This window comes from Dermacentor variabilis, chromosome 5 (assembly GCF_050947875.1).
Source record: "Dermacentor variabilis isolate Ectoservices chromosome 5, ASM5094787v1, whole genome shotgun sequence".
Classification (NCBI taxonomy): Eukaryota; Metazoa; Arthropoda; class Arachnida; order Ixodida; family Ixodidae; genus Dermacentor; species Dermacentor variabilis.
The window spans coordinates 55,872,136-55,898,022 of NC_134572.1; the positions used below are offsets into that span (position 1 = coordinate 55,872,136).

The following is a 25,887-nucleotide window of genomic DNA, read 5'->3' on the forward strand; positions in this document are numbered from 1 at the left end:
GAAGCCGAATGGACGTAAGACGTCAGTGTGGGCAAGATTAATTGCGACGCCACCTCAAACTACTTCCTTTTTGGGAGTCTCGCTTCTCTTTCTTTCTTTTGCGGTGCGTTTGTCGTGGACACGTTCCTTTTGTTGCCGCAAGCAAAACTTTCTTGCATTTAAGGCATAGGTGCCAATCTTAAGAATATAGTAGGTCATCAAAGCCGTGGGAAAGAAAAGGATGTCATGTGTTTTAATTATCTTCTCTGATTGTCGCCGCTGCGCGCGTAAAGAAACTCTGTTTGCGTCTCGCTATCATTGCTGTTACATTAAATGAATAACATTCATAAAAAATGTACCGCACTTTTTTTCTGTCATCTTAACTTGGACTAGGCTAAACGTTTACGTCCTGAAAAAAAAAAGAAGATAACCTGGTCAAAGGATTTCTTAAATAGAAGACTATGTCGTTTTGTTTAATAGACGTTAGGGAATGGTTGGTTAATTCGTTGTCGCCACTGCTCGCGTAAATAAACGCTATGTCCATCTCGCCCTGATTACTTTTACCTTAAATTAATAGGAGTGATAGAAAATGCACTGCACTTTGTCTGCCGTTTTACTTGGCCTGAGCTAAACGTTCAAGTGATGGATAAAAAAAGTTAGCCTCGTCAGAGCATTTCTTAAATGGAAGACTGTGACAGTTTGTTCAATAGAAGTTAGGGAAAGGTTGGTTAGTTTAGATTCCATCTGATCTATTTCACTTGTAGATATAGCATTGCCTTTTTATTCATACCTTGCTCGTCCTAAATTGCGACTATAGTATACGAGGTTTCCTGTACGATTGCTAACTTTGGGACCTTCTTTAGACATGTAATTTTCAGTGCATTAGCTTTCTTTATCGCGAAATAAAAGAAACCGAATTATGGCTCCAAATTTTAGCATCAACGGGACTCTCCTGTCTCCATTCGCAGTATTCGTGTAATTCGGGTTTTGTTAGATCGTGGTCACGCACACTGGCACCATCAGTCTTTAGACTCAGTTGGCAAAACGGAAGCTTGGGGATATTGGGGTTCCGGGTTTGATTTTCTACTCAAGTTGTTGTCTTTTCTCCATTAGCTTATCGACGGCGGATACAAAATGTTACGCATTACTTTATTACTACATGGACGCGAACTTCACTGCAATTTATCGTATTAATTTCTTGAGCGGGGCTCAGTCCCATTCATGAACTTAGAAATAAACGTACGTAGGGAGATCTTTCTTGGCACCTCGCAGAGGCATCAGCTACACCTCTGCTCAAACGTCCGATGAAAAAACGAACACCCCGAGAAGAACAAAGACATAGTAATAAAACACATAAAAATATAGGTTACGACGCTTGTTTGCCGCAAGCGTCGCAAACGTTGATGCACATGTTTGAAGAAGTGCAAACGAGAGTAAGAAACACTATACGACCTCCGAGGTTATGCTGAAAATGTAACTCAGTCGTACTATTGTACAATCTCTTTTGCTGAGATTCCCGTTTCTTAGAAAAAAGTTGATGAAATTCGCGAGATTGTGCAAGAAGCCGGATAGAATGTGGCCATATAATGGAATCTCATGAGCTGGTGGGTCATTGCCCACGAGCTCGAAATTACGAAATTGAGCATTTAGGACTACATCGAGCTTGTGCCGTATACGATGTACCAGGCTTTACGAATACTTAACCGTATTCCGCTTTCCCCCACTACTGCTATTTAAGATGGATAATATGGATTGAGGATTAGGCTATGTTAATATACATCCCACCCACATTTTGGACGCAGCTTCTTATTATGCCTGTGTTTTACTGTCGTTGGAAGCAAAATAGACAACACAATGATTATAGTAAAATAACTCGAAAACTTCTTAACGTAATTTGGAGCGGGACAGTACATTTTTTAATTTGAATCATTTCAACATAAAACGAAGAAGACCCGAGGGAAAATGCTGCAGACTACAACGTGCCTTTGACTTGTTGCCGTCGTGACGTTATATGAATATTGAGATTCTATAGTGATGTTCCTAGCTTTATTTTCAGAAGAGCACTTCCCAAAACCGTAGGCAGCTCACTAGAATACCGCAAGAAACTACGGCAGATTTCATCTCACGATAACTGTCGATGGTAATGCGATGAACACTCGAGCAGTTTCGCGACACACTGTATTTCTGAACTCAGGTTTATTCAAAATTTTTAAGGTTGATCTGAGACTTGCATTGCTTCGGCTATATGCGACCTATTCCGGTATTGTCCAACTTTGCTATGATACTACGAGGGCACGACGACGACGACGACGGCACGACGACAATGGTATGACGTCACCGAAGTGATGACGATGGTAACACGACAGCGCGATGAAGACGGCGCGGCGACAATTTTTTGACGGTGATTGAGTGACGACGATGGCATGACAGAATTCGGATGATGAAGTCGGAGGGGCGACGATCGAACGCCTACGTTGCAATATCACGGCGGCGGTGTGACGACGAATGCCTGACGACTATACGACGAAGATGGCGTGAGAACGACGGCATGACGAGAGTCGGCGACAAAGCTGAAATGACGGCGATGCAACGATCACGACGACGTAATGACCCCGGGCGCATACCTAGTGACCCTTGTCTCTACGTTACCTTGTCGCTATGTGACCTTGGTGAATGGGCACGAATATCTATAACGAGTCATGGCAGGACGGCAAAGTTCCTCAATATTGAAAGGTCAGCCGCCTACCGCTTCTTAAGCCTGGCAAGTCTCCCTTAGAGATTACTTCATACCAACCAATTGCGCTGGCAAGTTGCGTTGGGCAGGCAATGGAGCTAATGATCCTTGTCAGACTTGAGTGGTACCTCGAACATTACGAAATCTACCCAGACGCCATGGCTGGCTTTCGACGCCGCCGATGTTCTATCGACAACGTTATCGATCTGATAACCTTTGTTCAACACCAAAAGACTTGTAAGAGGTTATCTGTCACAATGTTCTTAGATATAAAGGGAGCCTATGACAACGTTCTTCATGACGCCATACTTGAAGCATAGGAAACAGTGGGCCTAGGCGATAAATTCTATCGTTGGACACGCAGTTGTTTACATAGGCGGATTCTATTTGTTAACACTGAAGCTGGCCCAACCTCGCAATATTATACGCACCATGGCGTTCCACAAGGCGGTGACTTGAGTCCCACGCTTTTCAACCCTGTACGCATTGGTCTCATGGGAAGACTTCCGAGCACACTTAAAATATCAATGTATGTCGACGAGATCTGCGTCTGGGCATCTGGTGTGACACGGCCGCAGGTACGCGCAAGGCTTCAAAAAGCTGCGACGTCAACATGGACGTACCTAAATAACAAGGCCTCAAGATCTCGCCAGAAAAATGCGCCTTGGTCGCGTTTAGCCGAAAGCCAATGAGACTATGCAGTGTCTCTATCTTAGGCATAATGATTGATCGAGACCTCTGCTGGAGTCCTCATGTGGCCTACCTAAAGAAGCGCCTGACGGATGTTTCTAATGTTTTCAAGTTTCTTGGAGGAAAAGCCTGGGGTACGTCAGTACATGCAATGATGCAACTATATAGGAAGCTCTTTCTTGGGTATTTGTGATACAGCTTGCCTGTGCTAACCAACACCTGCAGAATTAATATCCGTACACTCGAAAGCGCCCAGGCCCAGGCACTTAGAGTGTGTCTTGGGTTGCCGCGGTGCTCGTCAACAGCTGAAACAATTGTGATTGCACACGGTTTCCCAGCCTATGTAGTCATGGAAGCGCTGAGAGCAGAAGTAAGACACCTTGCTCGAGCCCCTGCCCATCATCTAGCCTCACTGCAAGAGGACCGACCACGTGCCTCTTTTTGTGAAACAGTCCTGCCCTATCGTGCATACCTTCCATCAGATTATACAGCTTCAGCAAGAGTTCCGTTTCCCCCATGGTGCTTGGCTCAAGCAAAAGTTTGGCTAATGGTACCAGAAATACGAACAAAAGCCCAACTCTCGTCTCCAGCACTCAAGCAGCTTTCACTACTCTTGCTGTACGAGACATACAACGTGCATCATCATCTATATACTGACGCTCCAACCACGGTGAATAGGTCTGCAGGATCGGTGATCTTTCCTGCAAAAACCTCCACCATAAAGATTCGACTATTCCACCAGACTACATCGACTGCCGCAGAGCTCGCTGCTATTCGTTGTGCACTTACTTTAATTTGTGATGAACTACCCAAGAATTGGAGCATGTTCAGTGACTCCAAGGCTGCTCTTCAATGTTTGGTTTCTGCCTTGCGCCGCGGACCCCACGAACAACTGGTTCTAGAAATCAGACTGCTGCTTCAACCCCTCGTCGAGCAAGGACACGACATCACGTTACAATGGACTCCAAGCCACTGTGGCATAATGGGCAATGAACATGCCGATGCAGCAGCACGATCTGCACATGAAGATGGCTTGCGAGACTCCATTCTATTCTCAAGAATAGACGCTGCAATGAAAATTCGTGCGCTTTCAAATGAAGCCATCGAAACTTTATGTAACACACCAAGCTTGAAGTACAGACGTCTACACCGACTGAACCCATCGCTTCGACTTCGACCCCCATCTGGGCTCTCTCGACTCGAGACAGTGGTACTTTGCCGACTGTGGCTTGGTGTCGCTTGCACAAGATCTTTCGCCCTCCTAGTCGGTATGGATGACAGCGCGGCTTGCAGTCACTGCGGCGGCGAGGGGACGATAGAACATGTACTTTGACACTGTCCTCGATACAGCGCGCACCGGCTGTCATTAGCAACCACATTGGCATGCCTTGACGACAGGCCACTTTCGGAACAGTCAGTCTTGGAATGCCGACATGAACTGTCGCCGCACCGAAAGGTAAGGCTTTGTTGACATTTTTACGTGGCCGGGGCCTATTATAGAGACTATAATGATCCCATTACGTCCCTTTTCAATTTTTTAACGCTTTTATTTTTGTCACCACTCTTCTTTTCGTCTTTACTTCCCCTTTCCCTTCCCATAGTGCAACTCTGGTGAACCTCCCTGCCTTTCTCTCATTTGCATCTCGCTCTCTAGTGGCCCAAAGATTAAGACAGCTTCTGTCCCTGGCTTGGTGTGGAAGGCGTGACGACGACCCTATGACGAGAGTCAGATCACGAAGCTGAAATGACGAAGATGGAGTGACCGGCACGACGGCACCGGAACCATGAGGACACACATATATAGTAGCCCAAGCTGGTATACTACTAGGGCTACGCGTCGGCGAAAGAGGACGTATTTCGCTTGAATAGCAGCTTGGGCTTGTTAGTTTTCCATCCTGGTGTTAACAGCACAAAACATAGACGGGACACAAGACGAGAAGACACCACAGGCACTAACCCTCGGAGTACTAGCCCACCTTCGGCAAGTTGGGTTAGTGCTAGTAGCAACACATAAATACCCGAGAAAGTGTATGGGGAGACGGCGCCGCGGTAGCTCAACTGGTAGAGCATCACGCGCATAAGGCGAAGATGTGGGATCGTTCGCCACCTGCAGCAAGTTGTTTTTTCATCCACTTCCATTTCCATTAATTTATAATTTCTTTAATGCAATTAGTAAGAAGTGCAAACAGTTTCCCCTATGTAGTCCTTGCTGTCATTGTTTGTTGGCTTCTTACTATATCCCTTGTGTCACATTTGCATATACCCATTCTGCAGTCGCACATAACCATTATGGAGGATTATCCAATAATAGGCAAATACTGCGAGGTGCATACTTAATGGCTAAATAATGAAAAATAAAGCAAAGCAATGAAGCCGCTTAATTTAATCCCCTCCTATATAATCTCCTCCTGAGGCCGGTGTGCTTTACAGATGCCTTTTAACCGACATTAGATGTAGAGGTATTATGTAGGAATCAATTTTGCATTACGCAGACAAAGTTGCGCTTACTCGTGTTGCTTTGACGGTCAGTCATACAGACTTTATACAAACGCATTCGGTGGCGTTCGCATTATGAAAGCATATATATATATATATATATATATATATATATATATATATATATATATATATATATATATATATATATATATATATATATCGAGCGAGAAGCAGACGACCTATGCCAAACCGTAGGGAAGAGGCAGAGAGAAAAAAGAGCTTCGCTTTAATACACAGGTTCTCAAGCCTCCCACTGTCCCCGAACCAGTCGTTAATTTTCTTTTCCGGCGCATGCAGCCGCTTCCGTCTGGATATGGCAAGCCATTGCGCACAAGTGCTCCTCTGCACTGTCGCTCATGTTTCCTTCGCTACTGCTGGCAGTATCGCTTTTAGGTGCGCTGTAAAGGTTAGCGAAAACTTATACGTTGCCTTTTACGAGCCTCGCGTGGGCCTGAAAGCAGAGACCGGGGCCAGGATGGAGGGAGCTGCGGAAGTCGGTACCGGGGAACGAACCACGCCAGAAGTGAATAGAAAATCTACTTAGCCTAATGGTCCGAATTAGCGATCCTATTAGCTGCGATGCTGAGCTTGCCATATTTGCCAGTACGCGCCACCGATGGCTAAAAGAGCGCGCATTGCTAGCCCCGATGAGAGCCCCGATTATAATTCACGGAGAGGGAGCGAATGTGCATTTTGTTTCTGAGGTTTCTTTGTTTCCTTTGTTCCTCCTTTATTTTTTTTAAAAGGTTTTAGTATTTTTCAATAAATGCTCTTGGAGGCGGCCGTCTGCGACAGCAGTCTGGGTATACTGAAGACACACGTGCTTTGTCATCGATTCCAGGCGTCTGTACAAAGTAGTTTTCTTATATCAGGCGTGTGTCAAGTGCTTTTGAAGCTTTCCATCCTTGTTTCGATCGTAGTAATAGCAGTTGGTGCTTTGCAGCGCAAGAACAGCTAACTACTGGGCTAGCTATTTCTCAATCTTCAATCCTCGATGAATAGCATTGTATTACGCGTGTTGATAGAAGCGATCAGTTTTTTTTTTAGAGTTTTCTTGCCACAACGAAGCCTTCGCCTTGGGCGCGAGTGGCGCCGTAGTCAGGAGGCCATATAATTTTCGACGATGTATAATTGCAAATTTTAGCCATGCAAGTACGTCTGCACACAGGTTGCGTTGGATCCTAACTTATCAAAGTTATACTTCTGTGCCAGGGCACTGAACAGTACTCAAAAGTAATACGGGACAGCGGCTAAGCGACTACCACCGTTTTGCAGCGAGAGGTCACCCGTTTTGAAATTGTGCACACCTATTAAACTTATTATTATTCATGATAAAAAACATTGCGATTATATGGGTTTTGCGTCCTCACAAAAACACGCTTTGGCATTCCTAGACTTTCTACTGAGTTTTTATAGCCTTCAGTAAACTTTCGTCATAAAATATACAGGTATTTATTTTATTTTTGTATGTTTGCAAGAAATGGGCATGCACAGATATCGTTGCAGCCATAAAGCCGTTCATTTCTGATATTGTTTTTCATTTATATTTGTTTGTTCACTTTCGGAAACGTCGTAAGAAGCCGAGACAGAAAGCACAGTTAACAGCTGAGTGCTACATAACTAAACTAGGAGGCAGGAATACTAAATTCAAACATTAATTCTATACGTTTTCATAAATCCCTTATCGAATTAGTCAAAACCAGTAATAACTTTCTCTCAATAGTACTAACTTCTTTTTGACTCCGTTGAATTATGTGCGGATTCACATTACCTTTGGCAGCATTTACACTCACCTGCACTGAATTGTGAATTTTCGAGCTGAATCGTATTGAATTCGCGTGTATCCTGCATTCACTACAGCACACCGTTGGTTCTTCCGACGCCTTACTTTCATTGAACAGTTGGTATAGGGGCCCTGGTATGATGTGTCGTGTTATCTTTGTGGTGTTTGATTCCTCTTTTCAGAGCCGACGTTGGTTCAGAGCGACATTGGTTCAGAGTGACTAACGTTGGTTCAGGGGAATTCATCCGAGTTCACAAGTGCATGCCTTCATACCCTGGACCCTAATTTACAGCTCCGTATTCCGTCCAACATTCCTCGACGTGACTGCACCCTTCTAGTCCTTCTGTGGCTACGAGTAGCATTTTCAAATGCGTACTCCTCTCTTATCGCGATGGCCAACCGCCTACTTTGTGGCTACGGCGGGTGCAGTGAAACGATCACGCACCTTCTTAGCGAGTGCCCTCGTTTCAATCCGCAAGGAGCAGCCCTCTGAGCCACGCTAGACCGACTGGAAAAGCGCCCAATAATGGAAAACAACATCCTTGGAAACTGGCCTACGCGAACCTCAGCCAGATCCGGTATGAAGTCGCATCTGCGTTACTTAAAAGACACGGGACTTTGTGACAAGTTGTGACTGCACACTGTGTGACATAAGATTGGATGATGACACTGTGTAACACTAGGAACGCCTTCGCAGACTGCGTGACAGCGCCCACAGAAACAGTTACGTATTGTGTGTGCGTGTGTGCGTGCGTGTGTGTTTTAGAGCGCAGCTCTTTGGCGTCCGTTCCTGGGTTTCGCGTCGTCGTCGGCGTTGTCGTCGGCCTCGTAACCAGCTCCGCCCCCCTTTCATCCGCCCAGCGCTAGCAGCGACCGACTGATACCGCTGGATGCCGCTGACGCCGCTAGAGAGTCAAGATAACGTGACTGCATAGAACACCGTCGCCGCCATGCAGAAAGAGGAGGAAAGGGTCCCCCCCCCCCTGTTCTTGTGTGGCGGATAGGGTGCTCTTCAGTTGCCGACGCGCCGGTTATTTCACGTAGGCCCCGGCACGTCGACGAATACGTGACCACCTTCCCACGGCTAGACCTGGTTCTTAGCGCTGCGGAAGCGAGGGTATCATATTGTTTGTGTCGGCATCGGCGGCGTTGTCCCTGAAACCAACTCCGCAGCTGGGGTTGACTCACTATCGGCGTCAGCGGCATCAGTCAGTCGCTGCTATCTCTTCCCTCCTCCCTTTATCGTGTTGTCCGCTTGCTGCGCGCGCTTCTGCCCCCATCGTTTGCCACTGGGTGTACACGCCGCCCCCCTCCCCCCTCTTCCTGCGAGTCTCCGGTTGTCAAAGCGCCGGCTCGAACTTAATTCCTTTCTTCGCTCCTCCTCCAATGCAACCCCTGTGCGGTGGCAATCAGAGAGCCAGATCGGTGGCGGCGGATCTGTATATGTGCACCGCCCGAGCCGAAATTGCCGCTGCCGTTCGCCCTGTGCGGTGGCAATCAGAGAGCCAGATCGGTGGCGGCGGATCTGTATATGTGCACCGCCCGAGCCGAAATTGCCGCTGCCGTTTGCCACTGCGAAATTATCTGCCAGTTCTTTCTGAGCCATGAGCGAGACGACCGATGGAAGTCCTCCGTCTGCTGCTGCTGCTGCTGCTGCTAAACGAGCTGCCAGAGCAGAGGCCCAGCGCCGTCGCCGTCAGAATCCAGAGGTGCGTGCCGCCGAAGCAGAAGCTTACCGTCGCCGCCGTCCAGATGATCCAGGAGTACGGGAAATATAAAAAAAAATTCTGTGATAGCGCATACATGTGTTGCTCGATTTCTTTGCCTCAATCTATCGAAAAGGTGAAACAGCTTATTTGCTGCGCTCAAATTTCGCGTTAGGAAGTAACGTAATCGTCGGTAATTTTTTCGTATTCTTTTTCTCTCATATATCGCTTCCCTTTCCCCCTCCCCCGGTACAGATTAGCCAACCGGAGACAATCTTTGGCTAACCTCGCTCTCTTTCCTATGCCTTTTTCTCCGTTTTCTCTCCGCTAAAAAGAACCGTAACAGCTTGCCCAGCAACAAGTCCTTTTGAGCTATAACACAGGTTCACTCTATACGACAGATCTCATAAAGCCATGAACAACTTAATGCGTAAAAAATATTAAAAAACCCGATATTGATAGACGAACAGCGCACAGGAAAGGGTCACGGGAAGGCAAGTGTGTAGCCCTGCTAGGTTTGATAAAGCAAGCAACTAAGCGATCCCAGGCGACGCGCCGTGTCGTACCTTGCTCTTCACTTCGACGGTGACAGCTGCTGTGATGAACGATCGGTGCGCACACGAGAAGTCAAGGCCCAGCGGCGCAGCGCAGTTCAAGCTCTGCAAAGTCCCGGGTCCGACGGGGAAAAGACCGGATGAAGAACGCAATCAGCCGTCACTATACCTGTCATCTGTCACCGAGGGCATCGAGGTTTCCTTTTCTCATCGTTGCGCGAACGCTGTGACAGAGCGCCTTCGCGGCCTTGATCTCGAAATGTTCGGGCAAGTGTCGGATAAATCGAGTCCGCGCGGCGCGGACATTCCTTTTCGCGCTCAGTGCACCGCCAGCGCTCGTACTACTCCGCCCCAAGCTCCATAATTTCCAGCGCTCGAGCTGGAGCGCTGAATTACATTCTGCAGCGCCACAGCGTAAAATATGACTAGAACTAAATTAATATCTAATGATAAATAATAAAAAACTGAATATTTAGAACTAGACTAGAATAAACTAGAACATCGGCTATACGTCCCCCCCCCCCTCCCCGTTCACGTTGCACCTATAATTTCTCGTCCCATGGCGGCTTTCGTGTTCATTGTGGGGTTATCATATGTTATACAGCTTCAGAAAGAGCATCCGATGATTCCGCTAGCAAAAGTAGACGATATTCATGAATGCACGTGAAGGCCCTAACAAAACAAAGGCAATCGTTATTTCGCATTGCTTTTTCTCGTTACGAATTACGAAGAAACATATTTTTTTCAATTTTTACTCGAAATAGAAAACGCTAATTTCATTTTGTGCCTGTGAGCAAGCGACGCGACCAATTCTTTCTCGCACGCGCAATCTTGCGCGCGCCGATGCTCCTGATTGTAAGACGCGCTGAGTCCCGCTCAAAACTCGAGTCCGTAATGATAGACTGCGTGCCTACCCTCTATGAAAGAACCACATGCTTTAGATAAACGAGAATAAATATGTAAAAACATGGCGACCTAATGACGAGCATTTCCCATCGGCCGAGTGCGATGCGCAATTCACTGTTGTGCCACTTTATTCTGGGACATCATTACGACAATGCTCAGCTGTTGTATACAACTTGCTTTTTGTCATTCCCTTGTTCAAATTGGTGTCATTTTGATTGCTGCCCCAGAATTTTTTTGCACGTGCGTTGAATTTTAAAGGCTGCAACCCGAAATAACTTTGTCTTTCAGCCTTTCTCCGCGTTAGAGGTCACGGTCACGTCATCGCAAGGGCTGCATGTCGAATTATGTGCAGTCCTGTTTGGCGCTTACCGATGCGTGTTGCATATTCATTGGAGATTATTTGCGAACGAGATTTTAGTCTGCTCCCTATATAGGAACACAGTGCATGTTTGTGCTCCATGGAAGGAAGCATTCCGCAAGCATAGGCTAGCACTTGTAATTGAAATGCGCTCTTGCAGATATGCCGGTGGCAAAAGGCCATTGTTGGTGATATTTGCAGATGTCGGTAACCTTTAAATTTTTCACTGATGAATCTATGGTTGGCCCCATTCGTTTTTCCTTAGTTAATACAGTCGACCATTATCATGAATTGTGTATAAAGATGTCACAACAGCATGTTGTCATTCCAAGGCGCTGCAAACACCGTTGAAAGCATACAAAGTTAGTAGGATAATGTTTGTCCCATTTTATATTGACTTTTCATAATTAAAAATAAATAAATAATGATGCAATACAGTCAGACATGTCGCGTTTTTTCATATATATAGATTGGATTACTGACTCCAAGCGTACTTAAGGCATAGTATTGGCTGCAGATATTACGACCTAGGAAAAGCTATTATATCGTCATTCCTAATGAAACGCGACCCGTCGAACATGCGATCAAATCTGAAAGTGCCTTCATCAATATAGTCGTATGTATCGCAATACTCAGTAGCATCTGTAGAAATACGCAGCAGCATCTAAAGGAATGCTCAGATGATTGCCCCCTTTTTTTCTTACACCGTTGGAGAGAACGGCAAAAAAAAAGAAGCACAAGTCGCGTAAGACACATCATTCAGGTTGCCGGGTTTGAACCTCATCAGTTAAGTGCTCCTTTTTCGTTTATGCCGCATGGCTGATGTCCTTCGTCATCATCATCAGAATATTTTATGTCTACTGGAGGGAACAAGGCCTTTCCCAGCGATCTCCAATTACTCCTGTCTTGTATTAGCTGATTCTAACTTGCCTGAAAATTTCCCTAATTTGATCACGTCACCTAATGTCCTGCCATCCTCGGCTGCGCTTTCCTTCCCTTGGCACCGATTCTTTTAACATAATGATCCACCGGTTATCTGCCGTACGCATTACATAGCCTTCCCAGCTCCATTTTTTTTTCTTAACGTTAACTAGAATATTGGCTACCCACGTCTGCTCCCTAATCCACACTGCTCTCTTCTTGTCTATCTTATATGTGGCCGATTATAAATATTAAGAAATACCACGAAGCGGTATTAACGGCTTCCCCAAAGTTTTTGAAAATGTTTCGTCAAGCCCGCCACGGGTAACAGATATTTCTTCATCGACGTTCCTTAACGAGAGAATGCGAATTGAGCGCACGACGTTGGCTGAACGTTGCACAAATAGCCAAGCAAAGATTCGGGCTACGAATGCATAGGAAAGAGGACAGAATGGAGAGAAAGAGAAAGGCATAGCGGTAGAAGATACAGAGGCTCTCAAAAATAAAGAATGGGCCTTCGGCCATACCAACGAATTACCACGGTGTAATGGACATGAATGTACGGAGTGCTATCTCCAAGTACCCAGTCTCATTGCTTCAAGTAGCAAATGTAGCAGGAACACAAGGCGCACTATTCCGCGGAGCTCCTAGACAAGTAGGCTTGAGCAGCGTTCCACCCATGCCCTTTATTGTGCCGGCTGCAATAACGCAAACGTCGTCGTCGGAGCTGGCACAGAGTACACTTGCTTCCTCCACCGGTCTTTCGCTGTAAGGAGGCCTCATGTAACGTTAGGAAGCAGTCTAAGGAAAGGAACGTTTCATTGTTTGGCCCTAAGCCACTGTCGCTGAGACTGGATACACATGGATCTGCAGTGAGTTGAAGCAACAATCCAAGCTGAAGGCCAGTTCAGAAGGGAGGCGAGCGAATCCCTCGTTGACTGCCTCGAGGAATCACATTACTTGCGGCTGCTAGCTGGCACAGTTTTACCTGTTGCTACGTGCGGCGCTGCCTTCTTTCCAACAGCGTCAATCTTGTCTGTTATTTTCTCTCTGGAGCTCCTTCGACCACCCGATCTGGAGGCTTAAAGGCCTGGCCAAGCCACGCCAGTGAAGCGTGCCGAGAAGAGAGATTTCAACTGTCGAGAAGGACATGTAAACGATACCCCGAGTCGATTGTTGTCGCAACAAAGGACACGGATCAAATTTCAATTTAATTTAGACTGCATCAAGTGAGGCATCACGCAAACACAATACATTTTGCATAACATAGTGCTCAAAAAAGAAGAAAAGAATAAAGGCATTGGAGAGATAAGGCACTGACACTTGCCTCAACATGCCACAGTAGTGCATAAAACCACTATTCGGCAATGCTGCACACGCCTACTTACACACAGCGGACGTCCCATGATGATGTGGGATTGTTTTCAATAAATTTCAAAAATAGGTACGCTTTCAAGACTAAGTGCGCTTGTAAATACTTGTAGTGTCATCGCTACTTCAAAATACAAAAGAAAAGATATGACGCACAAATCTAACTTTCTGCTTTGCCGTTTCAAAGGTTCCAGTAAACCTGAGGCCAACCATCTGGCCATAAAATCGCAAAACCCAGCCTTGTCGCAGTTATAGTGGTTATAGTATTACAAAACAGTAAATTGGTGCATTGCCTAGCAGAGCCGTGTCGAAAACCTCGTGTGTATATTGCCTAGTTAGGAACGGAGCACTACAGAAAGGCTGTTCCACAAAAGTTCTGCTATTAAATTACTTAAGTATTTATGTGGCGCCTGCAAAATTCGCTAAGAATTAACCCTTAGTTTTATGTACGATAGCATTTATTTTCTTCAATAGGATTGAGGGGCCAATTAGCCCCTCAATTCCAAGAATGTAGCCCTTCCAAAGAATGTAGCAATGCATAGTCCATAGTTTCTTGTTTCAACTGTTAACTCTTAAAAACAGTAGATGTTGTACAGAAAGCTACAATAACGAGCTCAAAAGTCAGAGCTTGCTGAAATTGCAAGTACTTTCATAAAGGCCACTGTACTTCAAGAGAACTATGCAGCATTAGGACCTTATCCTTTAGATATTGATCTCGGTTCTACAGTCAAATTTATGCTGCGAATTAAGATTTACGGCTTCATTTCCTGTCTTAGGAAAAATGTACGTTGAACTAAGTCTTTCGAGAATCGAAATATACTTTGCCTCCTTACTTTATTTCTGTCTTCTCATGTTTATTTATCTTTTTCTACAAAATTAAATAGAATGTGCTTCTCCTCTTATTTCCGGGCCTATCGCCATTCATTGAGATTACAGTCTTGAACATATTCTTTTAGTTTGACAGGCTCGGGAATTCTGTCATAATGGCTTCAGTAAAAAAAAAGGCTTTACCTTATAGATATATGTTAGAGTTTAGAGCGGTCTTGTAGGTTTGTTTAGGAAAGAACAAAAGTGCTCAAAATGTACCAGAGAAAGTATTGAAATAGCAGAACTCAGAGTAGTCAAGCGAAGGTGAAAAGAGACCAAGAGAGTAACAGCAAGCCTAGGATTGAAATCTTTGCACCATCAATTTCCTTCCCTTACCAAATGAAGTCTGAACATTTAGATCCATAAAAAGCCGTGTGCTGAAGTGAGTTCTTTTCCCGCGCCTTCTTTTTTACATAAACTTCATACATAAACTCAGAAATGGCAGATTTCTCTCTTTTCTCGAGCGGCTACGCATTGCTTTTTTTTTGCCCAAGCACTAAAATTAAGCATAAAATCGAAGGTAAATGCGGTCATTGGTGCTAAAAGAGAAAGTTTTTGTCCTCCTGCTGCGACAGACGTCTGAGAGATTGAAACGCGCTCCATCTTTTAACAACGTGCTGACGAACACTCCTTCAAAGACTCTTTTACCTTAGATAAATATGTTATTTTGAATTGTAACTTGGCGCCGATAGGTTTCTGTGGGACGTGCGAAAAAAAGACGTCAGGTGAGCCATTACGTAATATTCAAGCCTACTAGAATATTAGTCACATCGTCTTTGACTGAAAGTAGTCCGCGTATACTTACCGTACACGCGTGTACTTACCGTACATATTTGCTGTTTATAATTTGTACAGACAAGCGTGCCGGCCTGGTAAATGGGTCACTCGAAGTTGCTGAATCATTACTGTCCATATTGTTCGACTAGAACAAATGGAAATATATGCAGTTGATAAGCCGTAAAGGCATGTACAAACCACACTTTGTATTCACGGTCCTTAGAAGTGCAGGTAGTATGCTGGCGCTCAGCTTTCTATGTTACTCCGAGCGCAGTCCGTCACAAAAGAAGCGCCGCACAGCTAACGATAACAAATTGCTGGGCGCCGCAGTGCGCAGCATCAACATCTCTTTTGGTCAGGAGCGAATTTTCACTTCATCAAAGGCTTTCATGTTGCCTGAAATACTGTGAGCGGCTGTACAATGGCGAGATCACTACACTTTTCTTGCTTTTGTAGGCAATTGCTGGTCGAGCATCATGAACTCTCGTGAACTTGTAGTAGAGTTCATGAGCGTTTATGATGCTCGGCCAGCCATTCTTACAGCGCTGTGTCGTAATTTCCCCAGATGCTCGTCGGAACGCGCTTTGTGCTATCGTATAATTTGTCGGAAGTGTACAATGGTGGCATCAAGCTACTAGCTCAAAATAGGCTCCGATCGACTACGAATCTTATAAAGCACTGGAAAGAACTTACTCGAAGAGTGCATCTAGACGAAACGTATCAGCTGTCTCCGCTGTTGGCAGCGTATTATAACTGTGTGCAAGTCGATTGCCGATGGTCTGGATCTTGCACGTTTTATAAAGATGGTCCATCCTGCAGAAACTGAAAGTGCTGAGCGGACGTGGTGCGCACAGCGGAAAATTTTTAGCTACAGAAAGACAGATCGGGGAGGCAAGGCTTCGAGTGTGCGTTCTGTCATGTCCGAAGAAGGTACCATGGGCATTGGAGCACAAAATCCAGTAACACGGTCCTCCTGTAAAGGGCTTTGCGCATGGACAGGAATCTAACACGAAATGTCCGGTAGACCTCATTACTACCAGATAAGAGAGGCTCTTGTTGCCTAGAGAACCCTGGCTTGAAAGCAAGCGTGATGCGCATTGGCAGGCCTATTAACCCGTCAATCGGTCCGTGCCGGCAAGGTGAACATCTTTCTCTCGAGGGTCTTTTCATTTCCCAAGCTTTACGCATGTCTCCCTTTCGGGCTCCCGTCAGCACGCTTCACCGGCGATGCTTCAGGAGGTAAGAGGGAGGGATGGTTCTCTCTTGGCCTGAACTCTTCCTGGCCCAACCACTGATGTGCACATAGTAGAGCCCCAAGAAAGCTTGGCGGGAGTAGTTCGGTCGTCTAGACGGCGTTCTGCTCCGATGCACTGTCCATAGCAATGTCTGCGTGCGCGTCTGACCTAAAGAGGTACGATTCGTCCAGCTCGATTGATTGCTTTTCTCGCTGCCCTTCACTTTTTGTATCCTTTGATATATAGTGGGGCGAAAAGTGAAAGAAGGTATTGGTTTTGTTCGCCGTTTCTTATGTGTTTTCTGATTATATTTGTGTTTTTTTTTCTGATTTTATCCGAACCGCAGTCGTTTCGCAACGGCCACCCCGCGTCTGTAGCCATGTTCACTTGACCCTTTGCGACGGCTTTACGTAGACTACAAGGGAGGTCGTTTTCCAGGTTTAAAAAAAATGGACGTTCTTCAAGCTCGTAGGATGAGACAGAGAACGCGTAAAGAAGCAAGACCGACTCCATTCCCGGAGATGCGATTATTTCACTCAGAACAGCCGTCGTCTTAGTTATTTCTGATGAAAGAAGTAATATTCAATTTTAATCAAGCACATGTGCTGCAGTTCCCAGCAGTCCCCTTTGTTCCGCCGGCTAAGGGCAGGTATGGCCGAGAAGTATTAACCGGGCCCCTACTGGAGGGGTTGTAAATTGCTTGCTTGCGGTTACTCATGTTCGCTTACCGAGGAGATTGGAACGTTTGTTAAGGTAATATTGCACAGAAAAAAATTAAGAGCGGCCTTAGCACCGAAAAAACTAAGATATGTTTGCAAGTGAAAACAAGGACTGATACTAATGCGAATGCTTTAGTGATCTTGTTTTTATGTCTTCAGATAAAATTTGAGGTTGATAAAGACGTAGTTCTGCTCTTCAGGTTTATATTTGAATGGGCTAGGCGTCATGACGGCGAATGATGAAGCATCACTGTAACGCTTATCAGCCGGACTGTCTGTACGAGACAGCGATGAGTAAGGCTAGTGTGTACGAACTAATGCTCCGGTCAAGCGGCCAAGTTAGGTGCACTTAAGGAGAGTGTCATTCGGTTTAAATTCAGTTTATATGTACTTTGTCAAATCTAGTGTCATTTGCAGAAGAGTGCACTCCGGTCGGAGCGCTTTTACACAGCGCACTTTGCTGGCCGAGTGCGTAGCCTGCTGCCAGTGGTTTAGATGGTACAAAATTTAATGCATAAAAAACGACACATAAGTTCATTTCAGTTGTTGAACAGCTTTTAACAAAATAATCAGGACAGAATTCGCTCATACTCTGTTCTAGCAGGATCAAATGCCGCCTGGTCACACGCCACCACGTCGTTCTGCATTGGATAGGCGTTCGTCTTGACCGCACTGACTTGCAAAACTTTTATAGTAAGATCTTTTTATTTTTTGTTGAGAAAATATAGATTGAGTTTGCTTTTATATATAATACAAGGTGAAACAATCACATTTTAGATGTTTTTTTTTCTTTTTGATGTACATTCTCAAGAAGCGCGCTCTTAGTCTGTCGCCAATTTTTGTTTACGGCGAGTAAGCTCTTTTCCCGTTTAGCACCGTGTAGCCTGAAGTGTCGCTCAATATCCCAAAGCGCACTTAACTTGGCCGCTTGACAGGAGTATAAATTCCTTTACAGCCGCAAAGGACAGATGCCAAAGATGCTCAGAGACAAGACAAACCACGTGGAGCCCTCGCACACAACCCCCTCTTCCTATTCCATGTAATCTTTTCCAAACTGTTCCAAGCGCCTCCAGATCAGCTCCGGTTCCGCCGATTCTTTCTTTTCACCAGGTGCACCAAGATGCGATTCCTTTTGTAGCCCGGCTTGTAAAACGCTTTAGAAAACACGGGAATCAGGTGGGTGAGGTGAATCCTTCCTTATACTTCGCCATTGATCATGTGTAGTTTTGCTTGAACTAAAGTTATCGAGCAGATACGCAAAATGTAGACGGCGTCTGAGCAAAAATTTCTCGTTTCCCCAAGCTTGGTATGTGTATTTTTTCGAGAACTACATTCATAAACAAATCTGGCGTCTACGTCTCTTCGCTTTTGTTTTTTTTTTCTTGTCTGGCATTCTCCGGCACGGCGTCGCTCAAGTATTGTTCAGGTGATACATTTGTCGTGGCCCGACACTGCATAGCATAGTCTTCGTTTTTTAACTATCGTAAGACTCTCTATGTCCACCTTGTTTTCTGTAATCTTACCCGTTACTTTCCGGGTTTTGTTTCCGCGCTACGGCTACCGCTGCAAAAGCTTTCTTTTTTTTTATTTCGCTGACGTCTCGAGGGGCGGCGGAATAACACGACGCTGTCTCCTGTGGCGAAAAGCCTTGCGCCCGCAATAAATAGGGATCACGGCATCTCTTCCTTTGCTGTCAAGCTGCGTGTCGTTGCCTGGGACACGGGCACCTCTCGTGCGCGATGCCGAGCTAGAATGGCATAAATGGGCAGATCCTTCGGGTGAAAAGAAAACGCTTGCAACTGTAACAGAAATTCCCTGTGATTTAAGGCAGATTGAGGGGAAAAAAGAAGAGGACACCAGAAACTTGTGGACGGAGAAATAAGCATTTTGAAAAGAGCCTTCTTTCTGAAAACGTTATTTTCTTCTTCCGATGGTATATATGAACGCAAGACACTAGGTTCCTTTATTCCGAGATGTCAGTGGGGCCGAGGATCTTCTCAGGTATTGGACAAGCTAATATGGTTGCATGCGAGCGCTGTGCGCTCTGTCGAACACATGCGATTGGGCTTGAAACCAGAATTGAAATGTTTTTACATTACCTGAGGAGGGGGGGGGAGGCTTTTTAGGGGTGGAGGGAAAGGCAGGGTGGGGGGATGCAATAACAAACAATTATGCTGTTTCTACGTTGACAAGCGATCAGCGCGTTGTGTGAAAGTGCCTGTGTGCCGTCAAACGGAGCACCAGCAGAATGGGCAGTCGGGGGATGAACTTAGGGGAGGGAGCCGCTCTTGTGTAGTGTAAATCACTTTGTGATGTGTTCTTTTTTTTTTTTTTCTTAGTGTCGCGCTTTCCCGTGCTGAAAAATAATAATAATAAATTTTCTTTAGTACACCATTAAAAACGCAAAAATAAAAAAGAACAACAACAACAACAACAACAACAACAAAGAAAGCGTCGGGGAATTTTGCATCAAAGTTCAGAATGCCCTGTTAAGGGAGGGCGTATTTTGTTGGGAAGGTATCTTTGTATTCGTAAAAAGAAGCATTGAACTAGCTTTTTGTTAAATGTATGATTGCACTTACGCCTTTTCCAAGCTTTTCGTATTTGTATTTGCAAATTCTAAATAATATAAAGGCGCAGAACTGATCTAGCGCGAGGTTTTATTACTGACAAAATGTAACCTGCAGCAGTGGCTCAGTGGCTATATTATTGTGCTGCCCAGCATGATGTCGTAGGTTGGATTTCCGGTGTCAACATTTCGCATTTGAACAGTCGTATTTACAGCCGTTCAGTTCGACGCCTCTTATAACCAACTGTGCTGTTTTGGGAGGTTAACACCTCAGTCATTTGACGAATTACTTGCATTATTATATATCTGAGAGGAGATTTGATCATGTGGTGTAATGTCTGACGTGTATTTTGTAGTGCCTGTATAGCGTGTGCATTCGAGGAGTTCTTCCAGGGGTCTTATCATGTACCCAGCTGAATGCGTCATCGTAACAAATGATAACTTGAACAATAACTCTGGAAGCGTACTTGGAATTTGTCCGCCATTCCACTGCAGTTAAAAGAAGGAAAAAATAGCACGCACACGGTAACCTTTACAAGATACCATATATTCAAATTTTTTTATTACAGGTTGCCCGACGAAAACACTGCAGGTCCTTTTGTAGCTTTCACAGGTTATCAGCTATGTCGATTCAGCTCAATCCCCAATCTCTGAGAGATCTTCAGAACAAAATGCACTGGTGGAATCAGTCCTGCAGATAGTAGCCAGTCAATATTTCCACACTTGAAATTTCTAGAAATTGAAGACTGTAAAGAAACAGAAAAATAGTCGCTCATATGAGTTTCACAGCATTTAGTATTTGGCTTAACCACTTCCTGTCAAATTGAAGTCAGAAAGTAGAGCACTATATTGGTAGCACGGTGGGACGTTTCTTCTCGGCAGCAAGACCAATGAAAAATAAATTGCCAGGAAGGTAATTTTTAGCAGGCACTATGATAAACAAGCACGTTGATCAACATGAATGCTACGTGTGTTAGTCAGTGTTCGCTGACTAATGTAGAGATGGCTATTTGTATAATTTAAGCTCTTGAAGCGAATGAAATAGATCTACAAACACACGACCTTCCACAGACAGTGCGAGCCACATAGCAATCAGATTGTCAGGACTCTCGGCCTTACTGCCTGGAGTTCAGAAAAGTTACTTATCATAACATGCTATTGCGGACGATGTACAGTGTCTATCATACGTAAACCTAACACGCCTTAAGCGCCTTTTTATTTCTGCTGTGGGCGTTGCTGAAGGTTTCGGGTTGGTGTGGTCCGTCATTAGTAGGGGCACATCTGCCGAGAAAAGTTCCTGTACAACATCAAATGGAAAAATACTGAAATGCTTAGAGGTCTCAGCGTGAGGTTTGAAGTCAAAACGCTATAATGGATCGTATAATACACATTTCAGTTTTGGACTGCATGCTGAGACCACGAAGTACTTGGGCTCTTTTTTTCAGATTCCTACATTCTGAAAGATTTCTGCTATGGAACTGCTCCCATCTTTTTGCAGGCAGAGGTCTCCAGATAAAAGGACTTATAAGGCACCTAAGCAATTCTTATGATGTGTAAATGCGAGGGCATTACTTGTCGCTGAGTTATGCGCTGAGTTTAGTGTTGCAGCGAAATGTTGCTGAGTTTAGTGCTATTGCGTTATATCTACGAGTGTAATTGCTGCTTATGAGATCGCAACAACGCAAGGTGCCAATTCGGCCATATTATGATCTCTCAGCTGAATTTTTGCGGAGTTTTCATTGAAGCTGTGTTTCACGCAGATTGCGTTGAGTGTTCTTTCTCGATCACACCACTTTTCAGCGTGATGACACGTCTTCCCCGAGCGATGACAGCACTTCTCTGAGTGGCACCTTGGTGTTGACACCACATTTCTTCATCGGGTTTGTAGGAGAACTCCACCTCATGTATTAGGAGGGTATGCCGTCGCCGTCGTCCTTTACTATCGGCTCCAGCGACGGCGTCTGCGGGTCCAAGTTGATCGACAGTAGCATGGTTTTGTGATCGGAGCAGTATGTCGATCCTTTGGCGTTGTCGGGGGCTTCGGTGGTGAACGCTCTTTCGCTGCAGCACCTCGCTTCTCAAGTTTCGCCACGTTGCGATGGTCTGGTACTTCTTCGGCAGTGAACTGGAACCTCCGGCCAGGCTTTGCTGTCTCACCTGATAACGCAGACGCGAGCGATGCAACTTCAGAATATGAAGACTCCACAGTACCGACAGTGACACTACCCCTATCGTGCGCCATCTAGTGAATCGCTCGCCAGGCAGAGGCCAACAACGTGCGCAGCCTTGCTGGTATTCATCACTGTCGCCTGTTGCAATGGGGTCGTACTGGTTAGCGCGCTCGGCTATGGAGCAGCAGCAGTGGTGGTGGGGCAGAGGATAGGACCTTCACAGTAGAATCTTCACTGCGAACACTCTTTTTTTTAGTTAGATGAAGATTACGAGTTTGTGTGCCGCATTTCAGCCCTGGCTTTCAGATGACGATGGCGTCGCACAGTGAGTCAAGTAATGCTCTCGCATTAAAGCATTTCTGGGTAGTGTGGTCGTACGTTTCTTGTGGTCCTGGCGTAACAAAACTATGGAGATTGAAATGGCAGTTCACTACACACACTCTTTTGGTAGAAAGTGGCGAGGTTTTAAAACGACGATCCTCACGACCCCCAAAAATTTAGATTATTGGGTCTTACGCGCCAAAACTGCTATCTCCTTATGAGGTACGCGGTAGTGGTGGACTCTGGATTAATTTGGATCACCTGGGGTTCTTAAACGTACACCTAAATCTCAGTGCACAAGTCTTCATACATTTCGCCGCCACTGAAAGGCGCTCGCCGTCGCTGGGATTTGATCCCGCGACCTCGTGCTTACCAGCCCAACCCCATAGCAACTAAGCAAGAACTGTGGGCCCCCATTGCACGGCTCACACTCAAGAAGTCTTGCGAACACCGTGCTCTCAAATTTCGGATGGTAATAAAGACAATGTCTTCCTAACCATGTACCCTCCCCCCTTCCCACTTTTCAGTATCGGTATGTGTATCGCCCGCCTCTTTCATGGGCCAATCCCGGAGATAGCGCAGTCTAAATGTGTGAGCCAATTCCGAAGGTTGTGCCATTTACAATTGTGGGCTGATCCCGAAGGATTCGAGCACTAAAAATTTAGGCTTTTCTCGTGTGTATGTGCACTCTTTAAAAATGTGGGCCAATCTGTAAGATACGTGTAGTAAAAGAATCTAAACAGTACGATGCTTCCTCCCTTCACGCGAGGGATGACGCGATAGAATGCCGTGCGCAGTGACTCCGCCCCCATTATAGGTGTCAACTCGCTCAGTAAGAGATTTTCTTCAGATGACTTCAACTAGAGGTTGAAGTTCCAAACTTGTTTTTAATTCTGATAGCTTCGTTTACCTTGGTCTTGGTCTTTCAAATAGCGTCCATTTGGCAGGGTGTCCCCCTTTGAAGTGGTACAGCATTTTCTTGCTCAGGAGTTCCTATGACCTCTACAGAAGAATAAGATGGAGATATTTAGGCCAACTTGGCTAAAAGTGAAACAGACCTAATGACAAAGCAATGACTGAAAATATTGCGACTATAAAAGCTTCTCGACATCTTCATGCTTTTACAAAGCATACGAGAATCAAATCATCCCAGAAATTCACTTTCATAAAATGCAAGGACAGGTCAATCTGTGGTAATCGCCTCAGACAGAAACGGAAGCAAAAAACAACATTGGAGCCTGATACAGCATGTGAAGTTGGTGTGTTGTATGAAGCTCCACTGTGACAATTAGCCTTCATGGAGCAGGTATTATACACGGCAAACAATGAACTAAAATATGAATTTATAGAAAAAGTTGCAAAAATATTTTTTAAAAACGTGTGTAATAGCTACAGCGCAATATTATGTAAAGAACTGCTTCCTCTACCTTCTGTCGATAAAATTAAACGTGAACCTCTTTCATTTCATGCAAGCGAACGCACCATATATAGACGGTGAGCTTACATGTGAACCCGTACTCAACGCCTTAAGTGCCGTCGGTGCCAAGTAAGGATAAATAATTAATTACGTTATTGTTAGGCAGTGCAAACACCATCACATGAGAAAACATGAATAAACAAGTTTCAGTGGCTGTACTACAGTATAAACATCACGGCGGATGAAGAGCACATGAGCTGGCACTCTGAAGTAGTCTATGTTTACAACAGGGTTCAGCGGGCCTGGCGCGTCTCGAACGAGGAAGTGAACGCATCCAAGTTTTTCTCTTGCCCTTAGTCTTCTATATCATTATGTCCTCACATGACATGCTATTGGAAGTCCCTCGTTAGCTGAGCCATGCTACGTGAATAAAAAAAAAAGAAAGTTCAACACGCCAGTAATTGCGGCCTCTCCCTCTTCACTTACAGCTTGACTTGAGGGCTTGACAGTTATTAAGGACGTGTTACATTGTCGCAAGGTCTTGTCATACGTTTTGGAAGTTTGTGCACAAAGGCTTACGTTAGCCTTGATGATTCGTGACAACGTGTGACATGCAAACAGGAAGTCGTTAGACAAATGGAGACACGTGGCTGCTTAGCGGTAAAGTGCTAACGATCACGATGTTTTCAATAAACTTTAAATCTCTTTCAGCTCACTGTAACGTTACACTGGCATATTTTGTCTACGGCTTAAGTTCACTCGTAGTCGGCAATAAAAGCTGAGGAGAAACGTCTTCTTATCGCGGGTATCATCCTCTAATTACGCATGGGCATTTTGCACGCAGATATTTTTTTCGTTAACTATGCCTGCATGAGGGAAATTCAGGTCGAGTGTGGAACCCTTGTAGTCCAGTCGACGTCGCAATAACCAGTCTGAAGTATAAGGACTCACCCAAAAACCCGTGTCAGCTTCCACCACTTCTCAGTGGGTCGGAAAAAAACAAAAATAAGCTCATCCAAGCTGGAAGTAGCCAGCTGAGTTTTGGTTTTTCTGAAATGGCAAAGAGCAACATAAAGAAATGGACATAATAGGATGCATAGGCAATTTCAATTAAATGCTGTCAGTGCCGCTTTATTTAACTACTAAAACTAAACATTCATGTCAGCTTCCCCAGACACATGAGCCGCATGAATCCGCACAGTGCGAAGTACTCGCCCAACAAGCGGTCACGTTAAACGGAGGCACTAATTTAGGGGTAGCTCGTGAATAAATGAGAAAACATCTCAATTATTAGTCAGGGCTTTTGATGAGATTAGCAAAAAGGAGCGAAACAAATGCTTTGAATGAGGACTTCTTGAGGATGACAATGATATATATTAAACTGCTGCGACTTCGACAGTGCAGCAGTTTAACTTTTTAACGACTTTGAACTGATTTCTCTGGGTCACAGAAATGCAACTGACTCTTACCTGCAAAGGAGCTCTCCTCAGTGAAGAATAAGCTTGCCTGGTGTGTGACGTTGAGAAGCACAACGGCATCGTCGATGCCCTTGGGATTTCTAGCAACGAACAGTATTTCTCCGCCGTCGTCGGGGTGAACTGACCTGATGTCTAGAGACGTGGTTCTACAAAAGGGTGTATCGGCACTCTGAAAAAAAAAAAACGAAGCGAAAGTTGCAGCATGCGTTCAAGGACAAAAATGAACGATATCACAGCTGAAACACAAGGTGAAATAGTTAATGACAATTTTTTTGTCATTAGCCTAATTTTCTAACGATGTTAAAGAGCCTTCTATTCTGCGCAAAGCTCTTTCAGTATATTTGAAGAGCGCTTGTTATTATCAAAACTCTTTCCCGAAAGCATACTGCCGAGTCCGTGGTTAACTTTAGTATTGAGGGACGCAGAAAGAAAAGTAGTCTGGAACAAGCGAATCCTAGTTGAACGGAGGCATTAACTCACCTCTGCCCCGTTTCACTGCATTTGCCTGCTTATTGATCTACCAGCAGCTGATTAGGTGTTCTTTGCATAATGCGCACCACAACTTCTTTTCAATGCTTTAAGTTCCTTGGAACTTCGAGAAGTACTTTTCTGGATCGGGAAAGTTTTTTTTTTTTGGTCCAACAATTTCGATCCGATTTAAACATGTCCGATAGTTAATTTTACTCGATACGGTAATAAAAAAACATACAAGATATATAAATTCATCTTCATTGTTTTAGCACTTTGTGCCAAATTTTGTACGTATCACATCAGTACTAGAGCGAACGTTGTGAATCTCCTATTAAATCGCTAATGCCCCAGTTTCACTACG

The 25,887-nt window shown here is 45.0% G+C and overlaps 1 protein-coding gene across 1 annotated transcript in view; it reads right to left on the minus strand.

Annotated features, from left to right (window-relative positions):
* Positions 1 to 20,216: 20,216 nt before the first annotated feature.
* The window catches only part of LOC142581866 (cell adhesion molecule 3-like), a 99,319-nt gene continuing 93,648 nt past the window's right edge, over positions 20,217 to 25,887 (minus strand). Inside the window, exons 9-12 of the mRNA XM_075691311.1 lie at positions 25,047 to 25,224; positions 24,529 to 24,627; positions 23,071 to 23,162; positions 20,217 to 20,414 (exon numbers count right to left, since the gene is read on the minus strand). Coding sequence (XP_075547426.1) covers positions 24,542 to 24,627; positions 25,047 to 25,224 — 264 coding nt within the window. The 3' untranslated portion in view covers positions 20,217 to 20,414; positions 23,071 to 23,162; positions 24,529 to 24,541. The remainder of the gene's footprint in view (positions 20,415 to 23,070; positions 23,163 to 24,528; positions 24,628 to 25,046; positions 25,225 to 25,887) is intronic.